This window comes from Gracilinanus agilis, chromosome 1, assembly GCF_016433145.1.
Source record: "Gracilinanus agilis isolate LMUSP501 chromosome 1, AgileGrace, whole genome shotgun sequence".
Lineage (NCBI taxonomy): Eukaryota > Metazoa > Chordata > Mammalia > Didelphimorphia > Didelphidae > Gracilinanus > Gracilinanus agilis.
Genome location: NC_058130.1, coordinates 60,363,322 through 60,377,136, shown reverse-complemented (window position 1 = coordinate 60,377,136; position 13,815 = coordinate 60,363,322). Strand labels below are relative to the sequence as shown.

Genomic DNA, 13,815 nt, shown 5'->3' with positions numbered 1-13,815 from the left:
AAAAAATTGAGAGTAAGCGAAGAACTCTGAAAGTAGCACAGGACACAGGGGAGGAGAAAACCCTGTGAGGTAGTAGGTAGAAGAATTTAGCATAATCATGGAGGTCCAGGTGGTCCCAAACCACAGAGAAGAACCAAGTCCCATGATGCTCAGCATCTCTGATCAGGAAGGCAGGGGTGTGAGAAATGCATCAGCCTCCATTTATTTGGAAAGCTCACTCCTGAAGACCATGGGACAGCTCATGTACCAGGGAGGCAAGGAGATCAAGAAGGTGTATCTGTGCCATAGCCCAGGATTCCTGCCCCAGGAGCTTCCAGGCTTTAGAACAAAACACCAGTTTCCTCAGAGTCCTGCCTGGCTTTTTGCAGCCTCCTTGAAGACTTTTCACTGGTCCCCTCAAGAGGGTCTAGTAGAAAGAATGAGATCAGAAGTGCTAGGTTTGGGTGCTGGGCCTCTGCCATCTGTGTCCTGGGCACTCATTACTAGAATACATTTCCTGTTTGTAAAGGAGTCCCAGTGATCCCCACCTTCCTCAACAGGCTCAAATAAGGTCATGGATGCCCAAGTGGTCTGTAAGTGATAAACTGGTACACTCAGGTAAGCAATGCTCACCACAAAAACAAAGGTGGATTCAAAACCAGGTAAAAATCATTTTTTTCTGTTTAATGTGCACTTGAAGTCACACTATTTTCTCTAAGATTGTTACTCCAGGTAACAGCTCAGTCTCCACCTCCCAAGGGCATTTTGTATGAACTGGTAAAGATGGAACAGGCATTAACAAAGGGACCCTCAACCAAGGGGTTCTCAACAGGAAAGGACGTGATAACCATTTTTCACATTTGCTTTGTAAGTAGAATCAGAGAGGCATGCCTGATGTACCCACATAGCTTCACTTTCAAAATATGTGAGAACCAGAGCTCAATGCATAAATTAAAAATAAAAAACCCAAATCCACTCAAGCCATTTCTTTTCCAGAACCTATTGGCAATATTTAATCTCTCTCTATTCCTGATGTAAATGTTTCATGAATCAGTACCTCTGCACAATAGAAGTTCGAGATTATCTCTTGAAAATCAATCATCTCAGAAAATGGTTCTTCCTCTTGGAGATATATATATATATTTTTTTCTTTTTTTTGCATAAGTCCTAAGAGGACTATGAACTACACGCAAAAAAAAAAAAAAAATAAAAATAAGTGAATCCACAGAACACCTACCCTCCAGCCTGCACCTGAAGAGCAGTGGTTTGGGGCATTGCTGAGAAGCCTTAAATACGTTATTTCAAATGAACTGGTGAGACTCGGGTGCTCTGGACGAGGAAGAATTCAAAAGCAGCAGCTATATCCGCTGAGAGGTTTACACGGTCCACACACACACAGACACACACATATACACACACAGGTACTCACACGGACACACACAGAGAACCCCCATCTTTTTCAGTGTTTGTGTCACAGGGTTGAGGCCCCTGCCCATCCAAATAAGTTATTTCATATGCAGTGCACAAGACATTAAAAGGGAAGAGATTTTCTGTGAAGACCCCCAAAGAGACATTTTGCATAAGGTCCATGCCTCTCTGAAAGGGAGAAAGACAGGAGACGGGTGCCTCCATCTGTCTTCATTAGCTCGATCCCTCTTTGGTCACAGCTGCCACAGCCGCCGTGGCGGCCCCCGCTCTGCCCTTGCCCTCGCCCTCCTCAGCCTCGGCCTCAGCCTCAGCCTCAGCCGCCTTCTCGTCTTCTTCCTCCTCCTGGGGATAAAGGTCCGGGTATTTCTGCATGCATTCCTGCATGGCCCGGAACTGATCCACACAGTCTGAGCCTTTGACTTCCTCTGTACTGTAATGGAAACAGGAGAAGGCTGACTTGAATTGCTCCCCACAGGGACCGCTGGCCATCCCACCGAGGCACGGGCAGTTCCAGTTAATGTCTCCGTTGGGCAGTATCAAGCCTGTGGGGAGAAGGGAACAGAGCGTTAGTCACTGGCCTTCTCCTACTCTGGGCCGCCCAGAGCTGCTGCTGAGGCCTCAGGCAGTCAGGGCTGCCCTGCCTGGCTCTCTCCCAGCATGCTGGCCACAGCACAGAACCAGAGAAGTTAGAGCTGGAAGGGACCTTTGGAATCCCCCCAAATCTCTCTCCCCTCGGAAGTGAGGCAGCAAGGCAGAACTACAACCTGGGTAGGTTGGTCCAGGGACTTCTCCTCCACCCCCCTCCATTGAGAGTCCCTTAACAAAGGAAACCAGGAGCTCACAGGAGAAACTGGATACAACTTTGTGGAAGAGGCATCACAGGGAAGGGCAAAGAACACTGGATTTGGGATCTGGGGTCCTGGGTTTGAATCCCAGGTCCCTGATCAATTCTGATCACTTCTTCTCTGGGAGTCTTGAGGCAGCCACTTTACCAATCTGGGTCTCAGTTTACTTAGCAGTAAAATGAAAGGGCTAAAAATCTGATTTCCATGTCAAATTCCAAATGTCTGCCTAAAACAAGAGGCCAGTGGGAAGAGGGGGAAGGGAAAGGCTTTCATATTAACTCTATAATCATATCATATTTCTTATCAACCCTATCAAAGACCCCACTTCCTGCCAGTTTGATGGGATTTTGAGATCAAGGTCAGTCATACATTATAAACCTAGAAAGAACCAACTGGCTCAAGAACATATTCCCTATCAGATTTATGGTCAAGAGAGGAATTTAGGAGTCAACAAGAGATGGAGAGCATCATGAAAAGGAAAATGGATAATTTGGATTACGTTAAATTAAAAAATTTCTGTGCAAATAGTAAGCAGGATTAGAAGGAAAGCAGAAAATTGGGGATTTCATAGGCAGTTTTCCAGACTGAGGTCTTTGGAGAATGTTGTCAAATTTACAAGAATAAGAGCCATTCTCCAATTGATGAAAGTGCAAAAGATAGGCACAATCTTTGGATAAAGAAGTCAAAGCCATATATATGCATATGAAAAAAGGCTCTAAATCACTATTACTTAGAAAATTCAAATCAAAATAATTCTGAGATATCATCTCATAATATCAGACTAGCTAAAATGACAAAAGGGCAAAATGACAAATGTTGGAGGAACTTCGAATTGACCCAACCATTCTAGAAAGCAATCTGGAATTATGCCCAGGGAATTCTAAAACTGTGTATACCCTTACACCATTGTTGGGTCTGTTTCCCAACAAGAAAGGAAAAGAGCTATAAGCTGTTTTAAAATATTTTTATTTAAAAAATTTTTTATGTTTTATGTTTTAAATTTTTTATGTTTTATTTTTTAAATTTTATGTTTTAAAATATTTTTAGCAGCTCTCTTTGTGGTGGCAAAGAAACTAGAAATTAAGGGATTGTCCATCAATTGGGGAAGGGATAGAGTGGTGGCATATGATTGAGATGGAATACTATTGTACCACAAGAAATGATGAACAGGTTAATTTTTTAAAAACTTGGAAAGACCTACACAAAATAATGAAAAGGGAAACAAGTAGAACCAAGAGAATATTATAGACAGCTATAGAATGAATATTTGAAGAATATTACTTGTGAATGTCCACCTCCAGAAAAAAAGAACCGATAAATAGAAACATAAAAGATATAATTTATATAAACATAGTTTTTTGTCAGGTGTGGGAAGGGGAGGGATGGGGTAAGATACCTGGGAATAAATTCTTAAAATTTTAATTTAAAATAAAGTAAAAGGCTGTCAAATGGAAAAAGAAAGAAAGAAAAAAACCAACCCAACTGGTTGTGTTGTGTTTTCAGCCCGTGGAGGCCCATGGGCAAATCTGCAAGGAGGGTCTGTTCCGCTGAGTATGAGGCCCTGGGAAAAGGGTGGTTATGAAGCTTCCCTTCCCTGGCTTGGCTAAAGACTCTGCACACAGATGCCCTGTTGTCTTTCCTACCTACTATGTGAAGGTGGTTGGTCAATAATGTGCTAATAACAAAATGCTGTTTCAGTAGTCATCTCTTAACCCTCCAGTGGGAGTCTCCATCCATTTTGGGCACTATCCCTGCCCGACTGCACTTGAGGGGGCCATCCCTACTTCAAACCAAGAAGTCCTGGGTCCTCAGTTGCTGAAGGCCAACACACTGCCCACCTCTTGGCCAAGGGTCACATTGTATCTAGGGTCCCAGAAGACCTCCAGAGCACCAGACAATCCAACAATGAAAAAAGAGATGTCCCCACCAGTCAACATATCTATAAAAATATATATCATGTCTGCTGCTTTTCACACAAGTCTTCACAAAACCCAAAAGGTTTTCTGCTCTGGGGACTAACCCCCTGGCAGCTTGGAGACCCTCAGTCTTTAGACCCAGAAGGAACAACCTAGAAATATAGAGCCATTAGAGCACAGATCCATGCATGAGGATAAAAACATCACTTTTTAGAAACAAATGCTGACTCAATTTCCTCTGCCAAAAAACCTAGGATGTGTGGCAGGGTGGGAAAAGCACAGGCTCTGGAGCCAAAGGCTTGGGTTCAGACCTCAGTTCTAGGCCTTACCATCTATGTGCCCTCCCTCTAGGCTGTTGTTTTCTCTTCTGATTGGGGTAAGAATGAAGCTGGACTTGGATCACTTCTGAATTCATGACCCTATTACAAATGTTTTGCACTTTCAAGGCCAAACCAGACATGACTTCCAGGGGTTCTGACCTGATAAAAGAATTACCCTCTCTTCAGACTCTCCCTTGATGTCAGATCCTTGTGTATGCACCTGCTTACCCACCTGGTGTGGGCTGTGGCTCTACCAAGGTCAGGAGAGGCCATTGCCTTTGGCCTGGCTCTGGGAGTTTTCTCTGTTTTTAGGTAAATGGCAGCTGGCAGGAGACATTGAGCTGAGGGCCGTCCTCACATTACCCAGTCTGACAGAGCTCAGCTGGGATGCTGCTTCAATGGGCAGAAGCTGGTTGGGCTTATCCTCTCTTGTCCAATGCCATCCATTATTCAGAGGGCTGGATGGCCCACCTGAAGTTTCTCAGTCTATCTCCCACCTCCTTGGCCATACATAAGAAAGGGAAGAAAGCTCCTAACAATTCTGACTAAAAAACACTGTTTAGTACAACTTGCCCATTAATAAATTCATGTGCTTCCTCCTGGGACTGGTTTCCTAGAGGCAATGCTCAATTTCCTGAGGACTGGTTTGAAGAATCTCTACAACACTTAGCTACCACTGCCTAAGCAAAGAAAATGCACTTTTCAGAGGATTATAGAGTTCTTTGCTTTTTAAATAATTAATTGAAGACTTCAAAATTGTTCAGTAAAGTGAAGAGGCAAAAACCAACTCTTACCCTCAATTTGACCAAGAATCACAATGTATGCTTCAAGATATCACACATCTCTAGTTTTGCTGGGTGGGGACTTGCTCCTCCGACAAAAAGCAAACTGTTTCTCCAACTCAGTAGATGCTGTTTAAGAGCTGCCATAGCCAAAAAGCCCATGGCTCTGTCACCCCACTGAGGCTGCATTAACTGGGTCAGGCCTATTTGGAAAGCCAGTTTTAGCTAAGAGGGTCTAGAGAAGGAGTTCTTTACTTGAAGTCTGGGAACTTATTCTGCTAACTGTATTTCAATACAATTGGTGTCCTTTGGAATCTAATATTTCTTGTTTTGTGCATTTAAAATCATTATTCTGAGAAGAGGCCTTCCTTTTCTGGTTGGCTCTGTTAGAGCTTGTCTTCCACTGGTCAGGCCTTCAAGCCCCGGGGAAGCTACCTCTAGGCTCTGCTATGAGAATCCATCAAAGGATGATATTCTCACCTGCTCCTATAGCATTTTACCAAATTATAAATATTCTAGAGCCTTATGTTCAGTAAAAGAACAGGTGAGATACAGGATGACAGGCCTGGCACCTGGTCTGACCACTCTAGATATTTCAGAAAACAAAACAAACTTCAACAAAAGTGAAAAGAGGTTTTATGGATTTCAGGTTATCAAGCATGGAGAAATGGGACACTATGTGAAGTGGATCTGCCTTGCCAGGGCCCTGGGTTAGCACATAAAGTGCATGGAAAAACTCACTCATCAGGAAGAAATCTTCCTTGATTCTGAAATTAAGTGTTACTGACCATGGTCTTCGTATGGATCATTGGGATCATCTGCTACCAGCTCAGCGTTGCTTGGCGTTTCATGGTCTTCTTTGGTCACAAAAATAATCCGGTCCTTTCCTGTCAGTGGGAAGAAAGACCAAAAAACAGTCCCAACTTAGTATGGTTTAACAAAAGTCTCCTGACAAAGAGTTGTTGTCTAGTATGAATCCTGGAATTATTCCATTTATTCATCTACCCAACGATCAAACATGGCAACCAGAGCACCATGCCAGGTCGTTGGGGGAGATATGCCAGGACCTGCCCTCATGAAGCTTACATTCTTTAGAAAAGGTAAGAGTTTAGTTGCTTTTCTTAGTTTTGACCACGGCTCATGGAACCATGTGTTCAGTATGTTATGATGCAAACTGGGTAAGAATCTTGGAGGAAGAGCAATCATAGTATATGACAAAATATAAGAAAAATACATTATATTCATCTAGAGAAAAATAAACATCTAAGCAAGATAGAAAAATCTTCTCTAATCCCATAATATAACTGTTGAGAGAAGAGGCACCAGTTTTCTCCCCCAGTGACCTGGAGGGTGATAGTACTGTTCAGAATGGGAAGAACTCAGAGGCCAGGAATCAGCATTAGCTCCACAATTATCTAACAAAAAGCTTTCCTCTCAACAAGCCTGAATTAGTAGGTAATGAATATTCCCATTTGGCAGATTAAGAAGTTGAATGGTTGTGACTTTCTGACAGGACTGATGACTATCAGAGGAAGGTGCTCTGATTTCCAGTCCAGCATTCCACACACCAAGATCATCTAACTTACTGAAAGGACTGAGGCCTACAATTAGCCATAACAGAATTGGAGTTTTTGTTGAGTCGTCATATTCCCCTCTGACTCTTTGTAACCCCGTTTGGGGCTTTCTTGGCAAAGATACTGGAGTGGTTTTCCATTTCTTTCTTCAGCTCATTTTACAGATGAAGAAACTGAGACAATCTGGGATAACAGACTTGCTCAGGGTCATACAGCTAGTAAGAGTCTGAGGTCAGATTTGAATTTAGGATGATGAGTCTTCCTGGCTCTGGGCCCTGGACTCCATCCACTGTACCACCTAGTTGCCCAATAGAATGGGAGATGTCAGCTAAATCCCAGCCTGATGTAAGAAGTCATGGAATTGCTCTTTCCTAGACCAAACAGTTCCATGTGAGGGTTTAGGGCTGAGTCATTTAATCAGAATTTGCTACCTATCCATTTACTGCACACAATACTGAAGTGTGGGTGATGACACATGATCTTTGTCCTGTTCCCCTTCAGGAGTCACTGTATTGTTCAGAGGGATAAAGGCCTTGGCAAAGATTAAGATGAGTTACAAAGCATTTCACTGCATTAGGGAGCCCAGATTTAACAGCTCCGTCATCTGGTCAACGAGGAAACAAACAGCACTGTGGGAAGCATCCCATGCTAGGAGTCAGGGGATGCCCATGCTGACTGGGTGACCTTGAACAAGTCCCTCAAAACTTCTGTGCCTATTTGCTTATTACAACCACATTTTTTTAGAATTACAAAGCAATTTGTAATCAGCAGTTGTATAGAAATGAGGGGAATAGATTAAATTATCTCTTTTCTCTTTTTATATAGTTGGTTTTTGCATCATCTTAACTTGTAAGTATATCCCTACCTCATCCAGTCATTCTTTTTAAGAATTAAAGAGTAAAAAAGCAGGTCAGGAAATTAATCAAGATCATTTCCTGAGTTCCAGACCCAGAGGTACCCACTTCTGCAAAAAATAAAAAGGAAGAATGGATCACACTTTCTAGGTCTGACAAGATGATTTTAAGGAGTTGTAGCTATATGTTCAACTCTCTTTGGGTAAGAGAGAGAGTGTGTATTTGCTGGAAAGGAAATGTAATCCTGAGTCCTCAAGAACCTTCCTCTACACAAGAAAAGATGAAGAAACAATTAAAAAGATGTGGCCTGTATAAGCAAACATAAATGACTGTGGGATTCATAGAATAATCAATTAATCAGTCAACATTTATTAAGGACCTAAATATGATAGACACTGGACTAAGCCTGGCTAGCCTCAAGGCCCTCACCAGTAAGAGGAGGGACTGGATCTCTAAAACCCTCAGCCTCTGTTTAACAAGATTCTGCCCTGTGGGGGTAGCCACCCACCAAGCTACATAGGAAAGAAACAAAGAACAAGTTAAAATCTTCAACTAGCACCTTGCAAGTTGCCATGATTAAGGGTTATGTTCTCCTGGGAAAATATCAAGCTCAGGACAGAAATCACCCCGTAATGGTGAATGTTTAGGGCAATCTCTGTCCCAATGAACTTAACTGTAAAGTTCGTAACTATTGACAGTAACAGAGTAAAGTGAGTTGTTCAGAGTCACAAAACTAGTGATTTGAGTGGCTCTGGCTAGATTCAAGCTGGGGTCTTCCTGACTCCACTGTCCATTTGTCTACTCAACATTTATTATCTCACATCCAACTCCCAACCATTAGTAGCCCATCTATAATACTCCAGAGTCATTTGGCATATATGGTACACTGGAAAGAGCAGGTGTGGAAATGCAGCCCCCTGGCTCTATCCTTGGGAGCTCAGGCCTTAAGTCACTGTCTTCTCTAGGCTTCAGTCTTATTTGTCAAAGGAGGAGTTGGAGGCTGGACCTCCATGATGCCTTCTAGCTCTCAATCCACCATCCTGGCCAGGAGTCCTGGAAACCCTCTGCCCTTTCTGGATGAAGTCTTCCTCTCTCCAACAGACTTCCCATTTCCTCACCAGGTCCCAGCCTCCTGTCCCCTTACTGAAACCCTCATCCCCTGTGACATCTAAATCTGGCATGTTTCAGGCTAGTGTGAACTCAGAAGTGAGAAACTTATTAGCCCTGCCTGAACGTGAAGCCTCCTTTCCTAATCACCCTCGGTGGCCATCACCCTGGTGCTGCCTGAGCTACCGTTAAACAGTCCCACAAGTCCTAGTTCTTGCCACAGCCCATGGACCATCCTGCTGAGGCTCCCTGCTGATATCTCTTCTCTGTCCTTCAAAAGCTCAGGATCACTCTGATTTGGGAGTGCTCTGGCATGAAGGTCTTCCAGGGAAATCTTCCCTTGTCACTCCACTGGGTGTCTCCAGTCAAAAAACCTCCTGGCCTGCTCTTTGAGTGTTCTCGAAGCACACCAAGGAGCCTGAGCACTGACTAGCTTACTGACCTCATCTATGTAGCCCCTGGCCTGGCTAGTTCTCTGATAATGGGCAAGGTCCAGCTCCCTGAACTTCAGCTTCTTTTTTGTCTCTTAACATGGAAATAGTAATAATACATTAATTATCTCCAACTGAACAAACCTTGCAGAACTTGAAGAATACAAGCTCTACAGCTGGCACAGCGCTCTCTTAAAAACTTTGGGCACCCATCATCAAATACTGCTGTAGATTGGGCCAGAACCCCCCTTCCTTCCAGCAATGTTCACCCACTTTATACCAAACTAAACAAGTCTAATCTCTTCAACAGGCCTTCCAAAATTGAGTGACCCTGCCTATGCCATCTCTTCGGGTTTAATGTCCCCAAGTCCTTAATTCCTCAAGTGATATTTTATAGTCAATGGCTTTTCTTAAAATGGGACTATTAGAACTGAACACAGTGCTCTAGAAGGGGAAGAGAGCTGGAGGAGGGAAGGGAATAAGCAATTACATAGCGCTTACTATGTGCCAGGCATTGTGCTAAGCACTTTACAAATATCATCTCATTTGATCCTGACAACACCATTAGGAGGTAGGTGCAGTTATCCTCATTTTACAGATGAGGAAACAGAGGCAAGCAGAATTAAAATGACTTACCCAAGGTCTCAGAGTTAGTAAACATCTAAGGTCAAATTTGAATTGAGGTCTTCCTGACCCCAGACTTCACCTGGGCGGAGGACAACAGAATGATTCACTTATCTTGAACTGGATGCTAGACTTTTAGTGCAGCTTGAGAATGTGCTAGCTTTTTAGGGCATCTTTAAATTTATTTAATGGTTTTAGCAAACAGTGAAGGAGAAATTCCTCCTGAACATTTGCACTGGCCTAACAGGCCATGGCTGGATTAATTTGATTTTAGCCAGTCAAAGCTTAAACATGCCTGTAAAGTTCTCTTGTGCTCTAAAGCGGCAAATTCACAAAGACACAAGCTAAACCTTGGTCCTGGGAGATCACCCAATCCCTTTCTCTTCTCCTCAATAATCCTGACCTCTTCCCCACCAAATTCTGAAGAGGGGAAACTGGAGTTCAGCTAGGAGAAAAGACTAATTTAGGATGAGAACTAGGGTCACCCAAGTATACTGGAATCTTTCTTCTTTGGAGTCAAAAGCCTGGGGTTAAAATCCAGGCTCTTGAAGGAAGTTCAATGCTCTAATCCAGTGCCTAAATCCCCACCTAGATGCCCGATCCCTGACAGATCAGGGTCTATCTAGTCTCCGCTTGAAAGATTCCCTATTCCTTTATCAGACAGCCCTAATGGTTCTTCCCCAAACAAGAGTTAGAACAGGCCTTCCTTTTATTTTATTCATTAGCTTTTAATTTTTGTCCTCTGAAGCCATCTCAAGTAGACCTGCCTGTTTCTTCCATAGCACAAAGCTTTGGCTATTAATGCAGCTCATTTCTAAGAGTATGGGGCGTGTGCCTAAAAGAATTTGACAGGTGTCTACCTAGTATGATGTGTTAGAAAAAGACCTGGACGAGGAGCCAGAAGACAGGTTCGATCACTGTGTGCCACTGACTTTGTTTTTTTTTTTAAACATTTATTAATATTAATTTTTAACATGGTTACATGATTCATGCTCCTACTTTCCCCTTCACCCCCCACATTCCCCCCACCCATGGCCGATGCACATTTCCACTAGTTTTGTCATGTGTTGTGCCACTGACTTTGAACAAATCACTTGCCCCTCTGGCTTTGTTTCATTCTGGCCAGGGCCTGCATCATTGCGGCAATGCTGAGGAACAACTGAAATGGGACTGTCAAGGATCTGTAGGAACCAGGAATAATTACTATTCTTGTCAGGACCAAAGAAAAAGCAGACCCAGGGATCCCCAATGAAGGAGGCTTCAAGACTTTCAGGAAAAGTACAAATGTTCTGAACTGAAAGACAGATTTGTGTTCAGGGCACTCAGAATCTTACGGACAAGACCTGCTTTTGTGTCCAAGTTCAAAGGTCCACCTTTTCCCTGTCTAAAGTAAGGAGAGTTTTTTCAGGGGGCCATGGCTCTTCCACCCATCTCAAGGTGCTTGCCTCTTCTAGAAGCTGGGAGTCCAAAGTCTGGCTAATGACAAGCAAGGGGGAGGGGCTTACTAGGGGAAAGAGAAGCCTGTTGTTCAAAAGCTCCTTCTCTTTCCTTCTGCAAAACTCAAGAAGTGCTTACTTTGTAACTCTCTACTTAGGCTATATTGTGTTTTATGGTCTTGGATGTCTCTTCTTTTCTCTTTGGCAGCTTTGAGTATCTGCTCCATCCTACCACCAAGGACTTAACTGAGAAAATGTGGGGAAAGCAGCTTGTAAACTGAAAAAGCACTGTGGTGCTTGTTACCACCTACTGGAAGCATGGTGAGGGAGGCCAGAAGCATGCTGCCCTCCAAAAGCTTGAAGTCCAGTCGATCCATTGATAGACACCATCCAGAAGGACCTGACAGGAGTGATTCAGAGAGAAAGGAAAGGGCTGATCCAGATCAGAGAGGCTACAATTGGGGGAACTGAGGTTTACTGTGAATGTCCTTCAGTTACAGAAGGAAGAGCGATTTGGTTAAAAAAAAAAACAAAAAAAACAGAAAGATGCTAGGGAAAATTTAGACAGGTCAGGCTTTAAGTGATGGGAAGAGGTTCCGCCACATGTGGAAGGATTACACCTGATACCCAGCTGGAAACGAAGGCATACTCTTTTTCAAGTCTGAATCTGGGATTTCACAGGTCCAGGGAGCTCCCCTCCTGGTGATGTATGGGGGTGGGCCAGGGGAGGAATGCCACCCCTCTGAATGCTGTCTACACTTGAAAAAATGCAAAGCATTCTGCAAACTTTACAGACTACACAAATGTGGGTTGTTATGATGGCTACAGAAGTGTCTGAGCAAAAGGCACAGGTGAGCAGTCACCCAACCTGCTCCAGCTCAACATCTTGTCTGTGGGCCCACAGGACAAAAGACTCTTTTTTGGTCTGGCATCTAAGGCCTTCCACAATCTGGCTCCAGCCTAATTTACTATTGTTTACTTCCTGTATTCTACATTCCAGCTGAACTGGACCCTTAGATATCCTGCTGGCCTGACCTCTCAACCCCTCTCTTCAAGTTCTCCTTTTTCAAGGACAATTCAGGTGTACTTCTCTCACAAAACTTTGCCTGACTTCCATATTACCCTTTTTTGAGTTTGTAAGCATCATGTAAAGTCAAAACCTAAGGAAAATAATGCAAAATGCAGGTATGAAATAATATTTGAATCCTAAGAATCTCAGCATTGAAAGGGACCTTAAGAAGCCATCTCATCCAACCCAAACCTAATACTATCACGCTCTCCATGAACTTGTTGGTGCCTCTCTCGATGGCACATTTATCACATTTTTCTTTTTGGGAGACAGTTACCACTATAGAATGAAATATACTACTTGTATTCACCTCCCCTACAATTCCTCATCTCCCTCCTTTCCTCCCAATCCCAAGGGCCAAGTAATTAGCTTCGACAGGGTCAGGGTGAAGCTAGATTTCCATTCATTCAACAAGCAGGTAAATGAGTTGGGCTAGGGCTATCAGTCCATTCATTTAGCAACAGAATGAATCTGTAAGGGGCTGGATGTCTGCTCAACCCATTCAACAAGCAACTGAAGCAGTTGGGATCAGAAGGCCAACAAGCCTTACAAATGAATCTACATATCTACATATGGAATCTACATATGGAATAACTCCATAATGGAATAAGAGAATGAATTCAAGAGTTAACAATCTGCTACGGTAAAGAGGAAGAGAGAGCTCATAAAGTTGGGGAAACCAAGAGGAATGGAAGTAGATTTTGGCAGGCAGACACGATTAAAACGAGAAAAATTCTCCTTGACCCACTCCCCAGCATCCAATGGAGCTGATTAGGAAGAGTGCAGGCACCTGGAAGCACCCGGGATTGAGAGGTGAGCCAGAGAGCCACAGGTGGGGAATAAAAAGCCCATAATACTTAACACACGTGTGAAGGCAGCCCCAGTGAACCCTGGGGATGTAAGAAGCGATCTCTAGGTTTTATAATTACATAATGATGGTCTCCATGATGACCTTGGGGAATCTTCCGTGTGTTCCTAGGCTGGTGAAGGTTATTCCTTAAGGGCACTCAGAAATGCGGCCCAACGCCTTTCCAGCTTTAGAGGTGCGCCCAGGTAAGCGGACTTACTCCATGAACGGTCATTAGGACTCATTAAGTCCAACCCTCTCCTTTTACTGAATTTGGAGGGGGAAATGACTAGTCCAAGGTCACCCAGAAGTTAAAGGCAGAGTCTGGGCTGAATCAGCAAGGCTGCCCTGAGGCCGATGGGCGGTTTTCTGAGGGGACCCCACAAGCCCCAGGAGGAAGGAAGCACTTTGTTCCCTCCTGGCAGGGTCGCACGTGTTTTCCCCGGCCCAACTCATTCATAGGTAGGGTAGGGGCGGGCTCCCCGCGGCTGGGCACCGGTCCTAGCACGCTTGGGGTGCCAGCACACCGCGTCCCCACAGCCGGGGCCCCAACGTTCGATCGGTTGCGCGCCTGCGCCCACCCCGCTGCCTGGGGGGGGGGGG

At 44.0% G+C, this 13,815-nt stretch overlaps 1 protein-coding gene across 1 annotated transcript in view; it reads right to left on the bottom strand.

Moving 5' to 3' along the window:
- Window positions 1-642: 642 nt before the first annotated feature.
- The window catches only part of CHCHD4 (coiled-coil-helix-coiled-coil-helix domain containing 4), an 18,390-nt gene continuing 5,217 nt past the window's right edge, over window positions 643-13,815 (bottom strand). Inside the window, exons 2-3 of the mRNA XM_044668380.1 lie at window positions 6,059-6,157; window positions 643-1,949 (exon numbers count right to left, since the gene is read on the bottom strand). Of these exons, the coding sequence (XP_044524315.1) occupies window positions 1,621-1,949; window positions 6,059-6,157 (428 nt within the window). The 3' untranslated portion in view covers window positions 643-1,620. The remainder of the gene's footprint in view (window positions 1,950-6,058; window positions 6,158-13,815) is intronic.